At 38.8% G+C, this 16,028-nt stretch overlaps 1 protein-coding gene, 1 long non-coding RNA gene and 1 pseudogene across 7 annotated transcripts in view; all 3 read right to left on the bottom strand.

Moving 5' to 3' along the window:
- The window catches only part of LOC125964464 (uncharacterized), a 129,445-nt gene that overhangs the window by 29,368 nt on the left and 84,049 nt on the right, over positions 1-16,028 (bottom strand). The gene's annotated exons all lie outside the window — the stretch shown is intronic.
- The window catches only part of CEP70 (centrosomal protein 70), an 80,059-nt gene that overhangs the window by 15,860 nt on the left and 48,171 nt on the right, over positions 1-16,028 (bottom strand). For all 6 annotated transcript variants that reach the window (XM_033404107.2, XM_049710096.1, XM_049710099.1 and 3 more), the window contains one exon: positions 7,594-7,699. In XM_033404107.2, coding sequence (XP_033259998.1) covers positions 7,594-7,699 — 106 coding nt within the window. The remainder of the gene's footprint in view (positions 1-7,593; positions 7,700-16,028) is intronic.
- Positions 7,706-16,025, bottom strand: LOC117196299 (TM2 domain-containing protein 1-like; annotated as a pseudogene).

Raw genomic sequence — 16,028 nt, 5'->3', positions numbered from 1 at the left:
TGTCACTTTGTAGTATAGTCTAAAGTCAGGGAGCCTGATTCCTCCAGCTCCGTTTTTCTTTCTCATGATTGCTTTGGGGGACTTCCCTGGTGACACAGTGGTTAAGAATCGGCCTTCCAATGCAGGGGACATGGGTTCGAGCCTCGGTGTGGGAAGATCCCACATGCTGCAGAGCAACTAAGCCCGTGCTCCAAAACTACTGAGCCTGCACTCTAGCACCCACGAACCACAACTACTGAGCCCATGTGCCACAACTACCGAAGCCACATTGCACCACTTCTGAAGCCCGTGCACCTAGAGCCTGTGCTCCGCAACAAGAGAAGCCACTGCAATGAGAAGCCCACGCACCACAACAAAGAGCAGCCCTCACTCACCACAACTAGAGAAAGCCCGCACCCAGCAATGAAGACTCAATGCTGCCATAAATAAATAAATTTATAAAGAAGAAGAAAAAGATTGCTTTGGCTACTCGGGGTCTTTTGTGTTTCCAAACAAACTAAAATTTTTTCTTCTAGTTCTGTGAAAAACGCCATTGGTAGTTTGATAGGGATTGCACTGAATCTGCAGATTGCTTTGGGTAGTATAGTCATTTTCACAATATTGATTCTTCCAATCCAAGAACACAGTATATCTCTCCATCTGTTTGTATCATCTTTAGTTTCTTTCATCAGTGTCTTATAGTTTTCTGCATACAGGCCTTTTGTCTCCTTAGGTAGGTTTATTCCTAGGTATTTTATTCTTTTTGTTGCAGTGGTAAATGGGAGTGTTTCCTCATTTTCTCCTTCAGATTTTTCATCGTTAGTTTATAGGAATGCAACAGATTTCTGTGCATTAATTTTGTATCCTGCTACTTTACCAAATTCATTGATAGCTCTAGTAGTTTTCTGGTAGCATCTTTAGGATTCTCTATGTATAGTATGTCATCTGTAAAGAGTGACAGTTTTACTTCTTTTCCGATTTCGATTCCTTTTATTTCTTTTTCTTCTCTGACTGCCATAGCTAAAATTGCCAAAACTATGTTGAATAATAGTGGTGAGAGTGGGCAACCTTGTCTTGTTCCTGATCTTAGAGGAAATGGTTTCAGTTTCTCACCACTGAGAACGTTGGCTGTGGGTTTGTCATATATGGCCTTTATTATGTTGAGGTAGGTTCCCTCTATGCCCACTTTCTGGAGAGTTTTTATCATAAATGGGTGCTGAATTTTGTCAAAAGCTTTTTCTGCATCTATTGAGATTATCATATGGTTTTTATCCTTCAATTTGTTAATATGGTGTATCACATTGATTGATTTGCATATATTGAAGAATCCTTGCATTCCTGGGATAAACCACACTTGATCATGGTGTATGATCCTTTTAATGTGTTCTTGGATTCTGTTTGCTAGTATTCTGTTGTGGATTTTTGCATCTATGTTCATCAGTGATATTGGCCTGTAGTTTTCTTTTTTTGTGACAACTTTGTCTGGTTTTGGTATCAGGGTGATTGTGGCCTCGTAGAATGAGTTTGGGAGTGTTCCTCCCTCTGCTATATTTAGGAAGAGTTTGAGAAGGATAGGTGTTAGCTCTTCTCTAAATGTCTGATAGAATTTGCCTGTGAAGCCATCTGGTCCTGGACTTGTTTGTTGGAAAATTTTTAATCACGGTTTCAATTTCAGTGCTTGTGATTGGTCTGTTTATATTTTCTACTTTTTCCTGGTTCAGTCTCGGAAGGTTGTACTTTTCTAAGAATTTGTCCATTTCTTCCAGGTTTTCCATTTTATTGGCATAGAGTTGCTTGTAGTAATTACTCATGATTCTTTTATTTCTGTAATGTCAGTTGTTACTTTTCCTTATTCATTTCAAATTCTGTTGATTTGAGTCTTCTCCCTTTTTTTCTTGATGAGTCTGGCTAATGGTTTATCAATCTTGTTTATCTTCTCAAAGAACCAGCTGTTAATTTTATTGATTTTGCTATTGTTTCCTTCATTTCTTTTTCATTGTTTTCTGTTCTGAACTTCATGATTTCTTTCCTTCTGCTAACTCTGGGGGTTTTTTTGTTCTTCTTTCTCTAATTGCTTTCAGTGTAAGGTTAGGTTGTTTGAGATTTTTCTTGTTTCTTGAGGTAGGACTGTATTGCTATAAACTTCCCTCTTAGAACTGCTTTTGCTGCATCCCACAGGTTTTGGGTCATAGCGTTTTCATTGTCATTTGTTTCTATGTATTTTTTTTTTTTTTTTTTTTTGCGGTATGCGGGCCTCTCACTGTTGTGGCCTCTCCCATTGCGGAGCACAGGCTCCGGATGTGCAGGCTCAGTGGCCATGGCTCACAGGCCCAGCCGCTCCACGGCATGTGGGATCTTCCAGGACCGGGGCACGAACCCATGTCCCCTGCATCGGCTGGCGGACTCTCAACTACTGCACCACCAGGGAAGCCCTGTTTCTATGTATTTTTTGATTTCCTCTTTGATTTACTCAGTGATCTCTTGGTTACTTTAGTACTGTTTAGCCTCCATGTGTTTAAACTATTTTTTACAGTTTTTTTTTCCCTGTAATTGATATCTAGTCTCATAGCTTTGTGGTCAGAATAGATACTTGATACTATTTCAATATTCTTAAATTTACCAAGGCTTGATTTGTGACTCAAGATGTGATCTATCCTGGAGAATATTCTATGAGTACTTGCAAAGAAAGTGTATTCTGTTGTTTTTGGATGGAATGTCCTGTAAGTATCAATTAAGTCCATCTGGTCTATTGTGTCATTTAAAGCTTATGTTTCTGTATTAATTTTCTGTCTGGATGATCTGTCCATTGGTGTAAGTGAGGTGTTAAAGTCCCCCACTATGAATGTGTTACTGTTGATGTCCCCTTTTATGGCTGTTAGCACCTGGCTTATGTATTGAGATGCTCCTATGTTGGGTGCATAAATATTTACAATTCTTATATCTTCTTCTTGGATTGATCCCTTGATCATTATGTACTGTCTTTGTCTCTTGTAATAATCTTTATTTTAAAGTCTATTTTGTCTGAGTATTGCTACTCCAGCTATTTTTTGATTTCCATTTGCATGGAATATCTTTTTCCCTCCCCTCACTCTCAGTCTGTATGTATCCCTAGGTCTGAAGTGGGTTTCTTGTAGACATCATATATACAGGTCTTGTTTTTGCATCCATTCAGCCAGTCTGTGTCTTTTGGTTGGAACATTTAATCCATTTACATTTAAGGTAATTATCAATATGTATGTTCCTATTACCATTTTCTTAATTGTTTTGGGTTTGTTTTTGTAGGTCTTTTCCTTCTCTTGTGTTTCCTGCCTAGAGAAGTTCCTTTAGCATTTGTCGTAAAGCTGGTTTGGTGGTGCTGAATTCTCTTAACTTTTGCTTGTCTGTAAAGGTTTTAACTTCTCCTTTGAATCTGAATGAGATCCTTGCTGGGTAGAGTAATTTTGGTTGTAGGTTTTTCCCTTTCATCACTTTAAATATGTCCTGCCACTGCCTTCTGGCTTGCAGAGTTCCTGCTGGAAGGTCAGCTGTTAACCTTATGGGGATTCCCTTGTATGTTATTTGTTTTTTATCCCTTGCTGCTTTTAATATTTTTTCTTTGTATTTAATTTTTGATAGTTTGATTAATATGTGTCTTGGCGTGTTTCTCCTTGGATTTATCCTGTATGGGACTCTCTGCCCTTCCTGTACTTGATTGACTATTTCCTTTCCCACATTAGGGAAGTTTTCGATTATAATCTCTTCAAATATTTTCTTTTCTTGTTTTTTAAATATCTTTATTGGAGTATAATTGCTTTAGAATGTTGTGTTAGTTTCTGCTGTATAACAAAGTGAATCAGCTATAGGTATACATGTATCCCCACATCCCTCCATCTTGCATCTCCCTGGAACCCTCCCTATCTAGGCGGTCACACAGCACCAAGCTGATCTCCCCATGCTATGCAGCTGCTTCCAACTAGCTATCTATTTTACATTCTTCAAATATTTTCTCAGACCCTTTCTTTTTCTCTTCTTCTTCTGGGGCCCCTATAATTCAAATGTTGGTGCATTTAATGTTGTCCTAGAGGTCCCTGAGACTGTCTTCAATTCTTTTCATTCTTTTTTCTTTATTCTGCTCTGTGGCAGTTATTTCCACTATTTTATCTTCCAGGTCAGTTATCCGTTCTTCTGCCTCAGTTATTCTGCTATTGATTCCTTCTAGAGAATTCTTAATTTCTCTATCTTCTCATTTTAACTTACTGTGTTTGGGGTCTCCTTTTCGCAGGCTGCAGGTTCATACAGTTCCTGTTATCTTTGGTGTCTGCCCCCAGTGGGTAAGGTTGGTTCAGTCACTTGTGTAGGCTTCCTGGTGGAGGGAACTGGTGCCTGTGCTCTGGTGGGTGGGGCTGGATCTTGTCCTTCAGGTGGGCAGAGCCACATCTGGTGGAACACCTGTGTATCTCATTTTCTTTTCCTTTGTGTTTGTCTAGTTTCACTTGAATTGCACCCTGCTCTTCAGATGAGAGTTCCTACTGTGAAATGGCTGTGCCCATCACCTCAGCTTGGCAGGCCATCTACTGGAGCACTACGCTCCACACTGCAATTGATCTGGGAGGATTTGATCAGGGGGTTTATAACAGTGGTTCAAAGGTGGGGTCTCTGACAAGATTAGGGTGTGAGCCGGGCCTACACTCCTTTAATCTCATCTCAGGTCTCCTAATCTTGATGATCTTCTCTGGCCCCTTCAATCCTGCCTCAGGTGGTTTGTTGGCTACTCCTCTCTTGATTAGCAACTGTTCGAATCTGCCCTTTGGAATTCAGGGAAGGTCATGGATGCTGGAGTCTTGCCTTGGTTTGTAGAAGCCAAACCTCTAGACTGACAGATTAAGGGAGTGAGCATGTTGGGAATATCCAGTCTCAGTCTTCTCACTTGCATATCCACATAAGAAAGACGAAGGATAAATAAAAGGAAGATCATTTAAAATCCAATTTAGTGTGAATTTTGTTTTAATCTTGTGTCTTGAAGAGATGCAAATTCAAAGGAAAAAAAAGATGGAATTCATAGGTAATTCAGGGTATGGAGAGCAGCTCACAATGAGGAATCCAGAGTGATTATTCCATTTGCATGTGAGGTTAGTGGCTGGACTTTTTTTTTTTAATGCTTCTTCTGGCAATTACGGTATTTGATTTCTGGAGCTTTAGTGGAGAGGGCTCTGTGTAGAGAAGCTGGGGGCCAGCTCTGTCCCTCCACGGAGCATGGTCATTCCCAAAAGGTGCCCTTCCGGCTTGGAGCACCTGGGCGATAGCAGGGCCTCCGGAGAGGGGTGGCCAGTGGCCAAGAATGGAGAGCTTTCCTTTCCTGCAAAGCAGGATTACTAATCCATCTTGGAGGGTTTTGAAGTGCACGACTCTTCATTGCAAAGGAAAATGCATCTGGACACCAGCACTTCTGGATAGTGGTGCCCCAAAATCACCCAGTCGAGCACTTTTGATAGAGCAAAGCCCCAAGATTTCCTAGAGGTATATATTCTTCTTTGTAACTTAGCCACACTCTGATGATTGGCAGCAAAAGATGTATTAACAATGAATAAATGGCAAAATAAAAAATTCCCAGAGAGACTAGAATTTATGAAAGAAAAGTCACAATACAGGTCTCATCTTATTCAGAAAGGGTTTGCAGGTACTGAAAAACTCTTGGTATGGGTAAAAAAAAAAACGTTTTTAAGGGTAATCATTAAAAGAATAGAAAATAATTAAGATGATGATTGTCCTACCTCCTTGAAGAGAAAAAAAGAGCAAAGGAATCTCCATCTAGCAAATGTCAGGAAAGAAAAGAATGGAACAAGAAACCATGTAAATAGAAAACAGAAAGTAAGATATCAGGAATAAAAGCAGATATATAAGTTGGTCTCAGTGTCTATGAATGGTTTAATTCCCCTGATAAAAGAACAAATCCTCTCAAAGTAAATCTAAGAAACAAAATGAAATTTAGTTATATAGTGGATACAAGAGAGTTATCTAAAACAAAACAGTTTTCACAAAGGTGCCTGAACATAAAGTCAACACAGAGATGTACAAAGAACCAGCAACAATCAATTAGAAAATGTAATGGAAAAAGGATCCCATTCATAATAGCAATAAAAGTTATAAGATAAATAGATAACCTAGGAAATAAACAGAACAAAAAATATGCAAAAGCTAAATTTAAAAATATATAAAACTTTATTGAAAGCTAGAAAGGAAGACCCAAAGAAAATTAGAGACATATTTCTGAGTGAGATGATTCAAAACTGTAAATGTGGTGACTTCCCTGGTGGTCCAGTGGCTAAGACTCCACACTCCCAATGCATGGGCCCAGGTTCGATCCCTGTTCAGGGAACTAGATCCCACATGCTGCAACTAAGAGTTCTCATGCCGCAATAAAGATCCCACATGCCGCAACTAAAGATCCCGCATGCCGCAACTAAAGATCCCACATGCCGCAACTAAGACCTGGCACGGCCAAACAAATAAAGTTTTTAAAAAAACTGTAAATGTATTATTTTTCCAAATATTAATCTAAAACATTAACTCAATTTCAGCTCATCTCAATGGGATCTATTTTTGAATTTGACAAATTATTCATACAGGAAAATAAATGTGCTAAAAATATATCCAAGGAAAAAATTTAAAAGAACAATAACAAGACACTTACCTTAAAAGGTATCAAAACCTACTATAAAGCTACAGAAATTAGTATAGAAATGGAAGAGACTAGAGAGTCTAGAAACAAACCTATGCATCTAAGGGCATATGGTATATGATATACGTTTCAATTCAGTAAAGTAGAGAAAGAATAGTCAACTAGAAGCTGCAAACTCAAATGCCTATAGAAGCCAGGTAAGAGCATAAATGAGTGAAGCAAGGACGGGGTGGGACTGTGGCTAACTGAAGAGCACATGCCCATATGTGACAGGGGAAAGGCCTAATTCTGTGCTGATAACGACTATGCAAGAATTTGCTGCCAGATTCTTTGGTTTTTTAAGAGAAACTAGAAATAAGGACTTAAATAAAAATCCCTTAATTAAAAAAAAAATTAGTAATTAATTCAAAGTTTAAAAAAACCTGTATGGGCCCAATAAAATATGAGTGCAGGCCCAGTTCAGTCAGTAAACTACCAGGCTTACTTGCTCATTTATTCAATAATAAATGGTCTACAAATCAAGTAAAGTTAGATCTTTACATCATACCACATAGAACATTACATTTCAGATGGACTAAATATCTAAATTAAAAAAAAGCATACAACGACCTTAAGAAATAGATTTACTTATGTAATAATATCAACAACAGCAAAAACAAAAACAATAAAAAGGGAAATGGCTTAAGTAGGTAGAGAAAAGGATTATAAAATCTGTTTAAATCTTATCAGCTTTTCACTACCCTACTTTGAACAGGCCAAAGTCTCTTTTCAAGGGTAAGACAAATTCTCAGTCAAGTTACCAACTTTTAGCCAAGTAGCATGTCATGGCAAGACAAGACAGGCTAAGCAACACAAATAAAGGATACAAGTATTCCTTACCAATTGATAATTTGTTATACTGTGATTGTAACCAAGGTTCACTGTAAACCCCAGTCTTTCTGTCAACTGTTCAATACCTGAAAGTATCTCTGGTCAATTAGGGTCTGCTGCTGGTCATCTTTGCTGGGCTCGCCTTTTCCGTCTTTGTCCTCAGCCTTTTTTTGACTGATAAGATCCTGTAATCTAAAGGGGAAAAAACCCAAGATAATACAAAATGCTTTACTAGACACTGGATTAAGATGACAAAAATAAGCCAATGATCCAGCTACCCTCCCAAAAGCTTTGTCATTTTCCATATATATGCGTGTTTATGTGCATGCACATACATGCATACATAAATTTTTTTTAAATTTTAAGCCATGTTGTCACTGGAAAACAAGAAGACCCTCTTAACAGACACAATATAGAAGGAATCCCTGAAAACTAAAGGGATCAGACTGATGAAGAAAGTTCTAACCAGTCCCCAGCACTTATAAAAAATAGAATAGGAAAGAACTACAGTAAAGGATGAAAGCAACTTCCAAGGTACTCCAAGCTTGATGCTGTAGGTAAGGGAATCAACAAACAATGGGTAGGGAAAACAGTTTGGGCACTGCAGCAGCAAGAGCTAGGCAGTTTGGTCCTTCCTTCTTCATAGTCCTCTTGTGCCGAAGAGAAGACAACAGTGACACCTGCCAGTCAAGAGGGCATGAAAACCCAAGAGACCATTGTCCCACGTGGCTACCAGAACTCTGGGAGAAAGTCTCTTTGTCCAGAAACCTAAAAACACGAGTGTATCCACCTAGTAGCCCTTCTCCAAATATCTCTGAAGTCAAGGCTGTAGTAAATATTTCTCCCCCACCCACCATGCCTTAGAAAAAAGTCTCTTATTAAACCCACTTCAAATTAACCAGTATGCCTATCAGTTTCCTGTGGAACCCTGACCCATTAAAACTGATTCCATGACTCGTTAGTAAGCTTTACTTGCTGTTTGTAACAGAATAGCGACATTCTATCGTGTCATTTGCCTACTAAAAAACAGTGGCTTCCCACTACTTTTAGAACTAAATCCAATCTCCTTGGGTTAGGTTTGAACTTCTCCATGCTGGTAGTCCTAACCCAATATTCCTCTGGACTCCTTTCTTACCTCATCTCTTACTACCACCTTACAATTATCTCCTTCACTCACATGTATTCCCCTTGATCTTCACTCAATTGCTTTTCTCTGCTCTCTGGTGAGCATACGCCAGAAACAAAATAAACAGAATTAGCTCTAGATAAAAAGTCAACCTCCTTCCTCTAATAGACACAGAGACCTCACAATCTATTTTCCACCTGACTTCCCATCTATTTACCATATTCACATATTTGACAGTTTTGCCTAAAGGCAGTGCCAGGAGCATACTGTCTAGAATACAAAAGTGACACAGAAAAGCCAACAGCTCTATAGTGGGACTACAAGTCAACTGACATATCTGAATTTAAATGTTAGTTAACCTTTCATTCAGGTGGAAAAGTTTAATTTATCAATGAACTGTTTGCAAGTATGATTAATAAATATTATACTATGGATATATAATATTTTAACTGTCAGTATAGTAACCTGAATATATATATCATTGCATGTACTAGCTTACAGTCACTCTGGGAAATGAAATGTGATTCAATTAATTAGGTGAATAAAGAGATACCCTCAATGTCATAACGATAATAACTAACATATATTGGGAGGCTGGTGATGACGATAATTAGTATTTATTGAGAAACTTCTCTATGCAGGAACTCTTCTAAGCACTCACATGTATTAATTTATTTAATCCCATTGTTTTTCTAAATTTACAGAAGGTAAGGATTAGTAAAAGCTAGGGATTCATGGGGAATGGACCTTTGGTTCACCTAGTCTCACAGTAAGTATTTGCCACAGCATAATACTCCTGAAAACTTTTGTATTCTGCAAAACCACACGTGAAAATAACAGGGTTCAGGAGAAAAGGAAGTGTTAGCAACCAGACTATTTAAAACTGATGCAGCTTTATAACTAGACAGCTAACAAAAACAATAATTGGTGCCTCAGGAGATAAGTTAGACAGCTCAAGTATGTCTGGAGGTTGCCTCAGGCGATGTTACAAATGCACAGCCAACAGAGCAGAAACGTTGGCTTGAGGATGCCAAAACTATGAAGATGCAAGTGGAGCTCCTGGCCAAAGAAGCCGACGTTATAATAGGTGAGGAAAGAAGGGCAACCTGCTCCTGGCCAAAGAAGCTGAGGTTAAAATAGGTGAGGAAAGAAGCGCAACCTGCCTCCAGCCTATAGTCTGTCTAATGCTGAGGGTCAGGGAGGGAGCCCTGGGTGCAGTTTCTCATTTTAAATTTTCTTAAGATAGATCTGAAAGGGCAGGTGCCTATGTACTAGCAAAGCTTTCCCCTTTCTGAAGTCTATACTATACTGCTATTCTAACTCCTTGTACCTAGGAAAAAAGTGCATGTAAACAATTCAACTTCTATGTTATACTATTAATCATTCCCTTATTTTCCAATTGCATATGACTTAATTGGTGTTTTAGAAACCCGTGTTTGAACAGAATATGCTGTACTCAGAAATACTCCAGGGTTGTTTTATAGTCTCCAGAGTAGTGAGCAGAGCCTGAAGGCCATAAAAGTCTCCTAAAATGGCTAAGGAATTCTTTACATACTTAGCAGACACCCATTCCACATAGCTAGCAGCAACAGCTATGTTTCTTTGTGGAGTCTGGAAATCCAGAAAACTGTACTCCCAACTTAAAAACTATGTTGATAAGTTTCTATGTGCAGACACTTCATAGCTTTTAACTGTGTCTGTTGAAGCCTTTCCATAATCTCATGGTGACTCCTGTTCTGGAGTTCTCTTTGGGTGATGGATGCGGGAGCCTTAACTAAAACACTTTTTCCACTCTGACTCAGTATTTTTCCACTTCCTGCCCTTCCCCTAGGCCCATGAAAAAACAGGAGTCATCTGTGCAGCATGTCATTTATTGACCCTTACCTGATGCCATTCTATGGGGAAAAACGGAACACCAAGGAGCCAGTCCTGTTTTGGCCTCTTTCTTATATTACTGCAGTAAGTCAGTAAAGCCTTGATTGTTAATTTCAGTTTGGCTCATTTTCCTAACTGACCACCTCAACTCCTGTCAGCTCAACACTAGGGTGATGAAATTCTGATTTTATTTTCTTCTAGCAAAATATAAATACCACTGAAAAATTAAATGGAATTAGTGTAGTACCTTTGGTTATCTTGCACTGGCAGACCTATTTGATCACTTCCCAGCAACAGAATTTTATAACCAACTTGTTTGTAATATAACTCAAACAAGAAGCTTTCCCATGTTAAATTAATTTGATATTTGAAGACTGGTTAGTTGAAAGGTAACTACAGACTAAAGAAAAAAATTAATTTTCTCTAGTTATAAAAGGGAAAGAGGGACGTCCCTGGTGGCGCCATGGTTAAGAATCCGCCTGCCAATACAGGGGACACAGGTTCAAGCCCTGGTCCGGAAAGATCCCACATGCTGCGGAGCAACTAAGCCTGTACGCCACAACTACTGAGCCTGCGCTCTAGAGCCCGGATGCCACAACTCCTGAAGCCCACGCGCCTAGCCTAGAGCCTGTGCTCCGCAACAAGAGAAGCCAGTGCAATGAGAAGCCCGCGCACCGCAACGAAGAGTAGCTCCCGCTCGCCGCAACTAGAAAAACCCTGTGCACAGCAACGAAGACCCAATGCGGCCATAAATAAATAAATAAATTTCTAAAAATAAGGGTGAGGGGAGAGACTTTCCTCTCCTTTTCTTGTAGCATTTCCTTTGGAAAACCTGTAGTTATAAATCCTAAGAAGTATGTAGATCTTGTTAAAATTTACATAAGCCTCCTGCCAATTTTATACCTAGCAATGTCTTTCTTGGGAACCTTAGAACCATCTCTTCAAAGGTGGACATCAGGGAAGAGGGTGCCTTGTCTCCTTTTCCCTGTTGGAGCTTAGCCTATGCTCCTGGCTCTAACTTGTAACTTCCTCCTTGTCATGAAGATACAATACGTTTCATTTTTCCTTTGGCTAAAGACAATTCCATGTACATAATGGACTGCATATCTGCCTGGCTATATTAAAGGGTGAGATTTCTTTCGGTCTTTGAAATCTCTTTAGCAGATTGCCTCTAATGCACACTGCAGTCTGGCTGGATATTTATTCCAACTGTTATATAAAACTGTTTCTTTTTTTTCCTACATATGTGGAGAGGATTCACTGGGTTGACAGGAGATTTTTTTTAAATTTTTTGAATAAGTCATACTTTTATTTTTCAGAAGCGAAAAGGACAAGTGGCAACTTGCCTTTGGAAAATACATTAATATCAGAGTAATAAGCTATCTATCTCATAGAGACAGTAGCCTAAGAAACACTGTATTATCATATAAATCTCAAAGTTCTATTAAATAAATCGCAGAATAATATGTTTTTAACTGACACAACAAAACAAAAACATCAGCAACAAAAAATTAAACAGAATCCATAATGTGGTATGTGAAGACGGAAAAAGGAAAATCTGGAAATCTACACACAGAGAGCTCTCTATTAAAATCAAGGAGGCCCAAATCTGTTTCTTTTAAACAATATTCATGGATATAACTGCATTTTTCTAAATGTCTCATTGGTAATACTCAGTCTCGTAAGTCTGGTTCCATAATAATCTATAATGTAACTATTTCCATCTGAAGGTCCAACAATCTGCATTGAAATAAGAATGAAATCAATTAGGTTCCCAATTCCACAAAATCCTACAGTGTAAAACTTTAACAAACACATTTCGGTAATATATGGACTTGAGAAAACCAATTTCGTTTCCAGTAAAATGTGTTTCATTGCCACCAAAATCCTTACAAGTTATGCTGGGTGCTGGAAAACATGGAACATGAGCGGTGTAGTTTGTACAGTTAACTGGTTCTTGTGTAGCATCATTTATTTTTGGATCTTTATAAATATACTGTCCCACTTTGAGGTCCTCGCACTTAAGTGACTCCTTGCTGCCGCCGGCGGCAGCTCCCCAAGATCCTATGGTTACTGACACAGCCCACAGGACAGCCAGGAGCCGAGCAGCAGCAGTCTTGGAAGCAACCAGCCCGGAGGGCCAAGCGGCCGCCATGCTGGGGACCAGCGCATCCCCCTGGAGATTTTTATTTTTGATTATTTCCCTAACATCACAGTAGTTCTTTGAAAAAAAAATTCTACCTCTGCCCCAGCAGAAAATAAAAATTTGAAAATTTTTTACATTGAAAAAGTTTTTTTCATTGGGTGTTCTGTTTGGTTTTAGTTATCAGTGTGGTGGTTAAGAGTGTGAGCTTGAGAGTCCAAATGCTTGGGTATGGACCTGATTTCTTTCCAAGTTCTTCCACATACCACCTCCTGTGCAATATGGGCAAGTTATCTAACATTCCTAATTCTGTTTCACATCTAGATACTACAAAAGTTCCAAACTTAAAAACAAATTAATGACAGATTTTTTTAAATTCCAAATGTAAATTTCTAAAAAAAAAACACAAATCCTTTATTCAAAATGCAAATCATTTCTTCAAAATTCAACAGGAATACATAGCAGGGATTGGTTCTGAATCACAATTTTAAAGTCTAATAGTGAAGTCACTCTAAAAACCAGTTCCCAAATGAATAACAAAAAACATATACACAATCAAATCTCATTATTCATGGTAGTTATACTCTATAAAGTCACCATGTACACTGAATTAGTGAAGACTGAACCACTGCTGCTAGGGGAAATACAGGATCAGGTTCCTGCATGCCTCTGGTCACATTTTCCTCAACTGATCAATATATATAACCTTGTTTTATGTGTGTTAATGTTTATAAAGACATCTTTTTAAATACTGTTGTTTCATTAACATTGGACTCATGGCTAACAGCACTATAACTCATGCCTAAATGAAGTTTCTCTAACACATGTATATTCTCTGCAAGGTACATCACAGCCTTCTTGTGTGTAGAACACTACACAGCACTTCAGTACCATGCTTGGGACCATCTTGGAGAAATCACCAACAAAAAGCAAAAAATGAAAAAATAAAAGTGGCATATGACAGCAAAAAGAATGACTGTTTACATTATGAAAGCTGAAACAAAAGGGCAGAGCATCACGTTGTTCCACAGCTGAAAATGTGTATACTGGGCACATCCATGAATGATTGTGCAAGTGCCACCACTACTGATTTGGGGATTAAAAACAAATTTTAGCAGATAGGCAAATTCACAAATATGCAATCTGTGAATAATGAGGAAACGACTAGATATCTCTATGAATATATGTGCATGCCTTTGTGTGTGTGAGTATCTTCGCTGATACATTTACATTGAAGTCCTAAGATTCCTTTGAAGGGGATCAGGATATGCCACTCCAAAATATGCCACTTTGAGGGATGGCCTAGTGCTTAGGATTCCGGGCTTCACTGCCGTGGCCCAGGTTCAATCCCTGGTTGGGGAACTAAGAGCCCACAATCCCCATGGTGTGGCCAAAAACAAAAACAAACAAAAAACCCAAAATATGCCACTTTGACATAAGAAATGTTTTAAGCTAAAGGAATTTGAGAAATGGCAGGAGCAGGAAGGACTCTGACCTCCCCCTTCTCCCCTGAAGCAGACCATAAGACCCTCATGCAACAGGTGCCCTCCCTGTACCCAGAGGAAAGGAGCATCTTTATCTCTGAAGACAAGGAATCTGAATTTCCCCCAGTTTATTACCCTTAGCTCATACCCTTTTGTACTATCACATTTTCCCACAACTTTCCACTCTTCATCAAACCTAGTAAATGCTCAAGCTTAACAATTTCTTCAAGTCTTCATTTCTTCTCAGGTCAGGTAAAACTTACATTAAATAAATTTACATACTTTTCTCATGTTAATCTGTCTTTGTCAGTTTAATTTTCAGGCCCAGCCAGAGACCCTAAGAAGGCTGAGAAGCTTTCCTCCCTTACACCTTCTCTGACTTTTTATCTCCCTTACATCCTCCTTTTCCCAGCTGCTCCTTGACCAATTTTCCTATCTCAGCTAATGCCCCAACAACTACCTAGTTATTCAGGACTAAAATTAGTCTTGATTAGTGGATTTTTGGATTTTTTGACTCTTGATTTTTCTCCCCCCGTCAGCTGCCTATATCCCCAATCCATCACCAAGTCCTACCAGTTCTATCTCCACTACTGCCACCTTTGACCATGTCACTACCACTTCTTGTCCAAACTCATACAATAGCAACTCGCACACTATTTCACCTTTAGTACTTATACTATATCTAAATTGTCATTTATTTTTTCATTGCCCTTCCCCCTTCACATAACCTTCATGAGAGCAAGAACCTTTTCTACTTGATTTACCACTGTAATTTCAGTATGCAGAATGCCAAGCATATAGGAAGAGGTACTACAGGTACCTAAAATATCAAGCAATCGTAGGAAGGGAAAAAATATTAATTGAATGAATGAAGGCAACCTTTCCAAACCTTTCACTTCTCTTTTCTTTTTTAGTTTTCCTTCCTTAATTTAACTTAATATGTAATTCCTGGATGGCCAGAATACTATACTTCCCTTTCACTGTGGCATGTGCTGCCATAAGGAGGAAACAGCTGTCACTGAAAATTGAATCAACATATGCTAATACAACTGATTTAATACACCTAATGCATATTTTAACTCATGTCATTTTTAAAATATTTCATCTCAGTGCTCACTGCACTACTTCAAGTCCCATTCCCTTGAATCAAAGAGTACACATAGCTAATCTTCAGAAAATACTATCACTATTTGAAGACCAACTTTTTGAAACTCCTCTGAGTACATGCTTTTCAAAGTCATAAAAGAGAGGTGGTGGATATGAATGACACACTGCATTCATTCTGGGACCTTTAGTTGTTTTTTTTTTTTTGCCGTCGCAGACCTCTCACTGTTGTGACCTCTCCCGTTGCGGAGCACAGGCTCCGGACGCGCAGGCTCAGCAGCCATTGCTCATGGGCCTAGCTGCTCCGCAGCATGTGGGATCTTCCCACACCGGGGCACGAACCCGTGTTCCCTGCATCGGCAGGCAGACGCTCAATCACTGCACCACCAGGGAAGCCCCAACCTTTAGTTTTAAAATACAATGAGGCTATATATTATTCATGTCATAACTACCACCAACAAAAATTTGGGCCTTGTCACCTCTAATTTCAATGATTCTCTTGCAATTCCTCCATGACTTTCAAAGACAACTTTCTAATTAAAATCTTTGCCTTTTATTATATCAGACAATTACCTTTTCCTTGTTCTTATTTAAGATGCATATACAGCCAAATGCAATACAGTAGAAACCTTTAAAACTGTGGAACCAGAAATACCCATTTTTAATGTCATTTCCCCCCATCAGCCTGGTAATTTTGAGCCACGGTCACTATGGGGTAAGCTGACAGATAATAAAAATAAATAATAAGATACAAAATCTTAATAAATTTTTAACTTTGGTAAAATATAA

The sequence above is a fragment of the Orcinus orca genome, chromosome 5, assembly GCF_937001465.1.
Source record: "Orcinus orca chromosome 5, mOrcOrc1.1, whole genome shotgun sequence".
Lineage (NCBI taxonomy): Eukaryota > Metazoa > Chordata > Mammalia > Artiodactyla > Delphinidae > Orcinus > Orcinus orca.
Note: the sequence above shows the minus strand (reverse complement) of the source record. Positions and strands in the feature narration are given on the sequence as shown.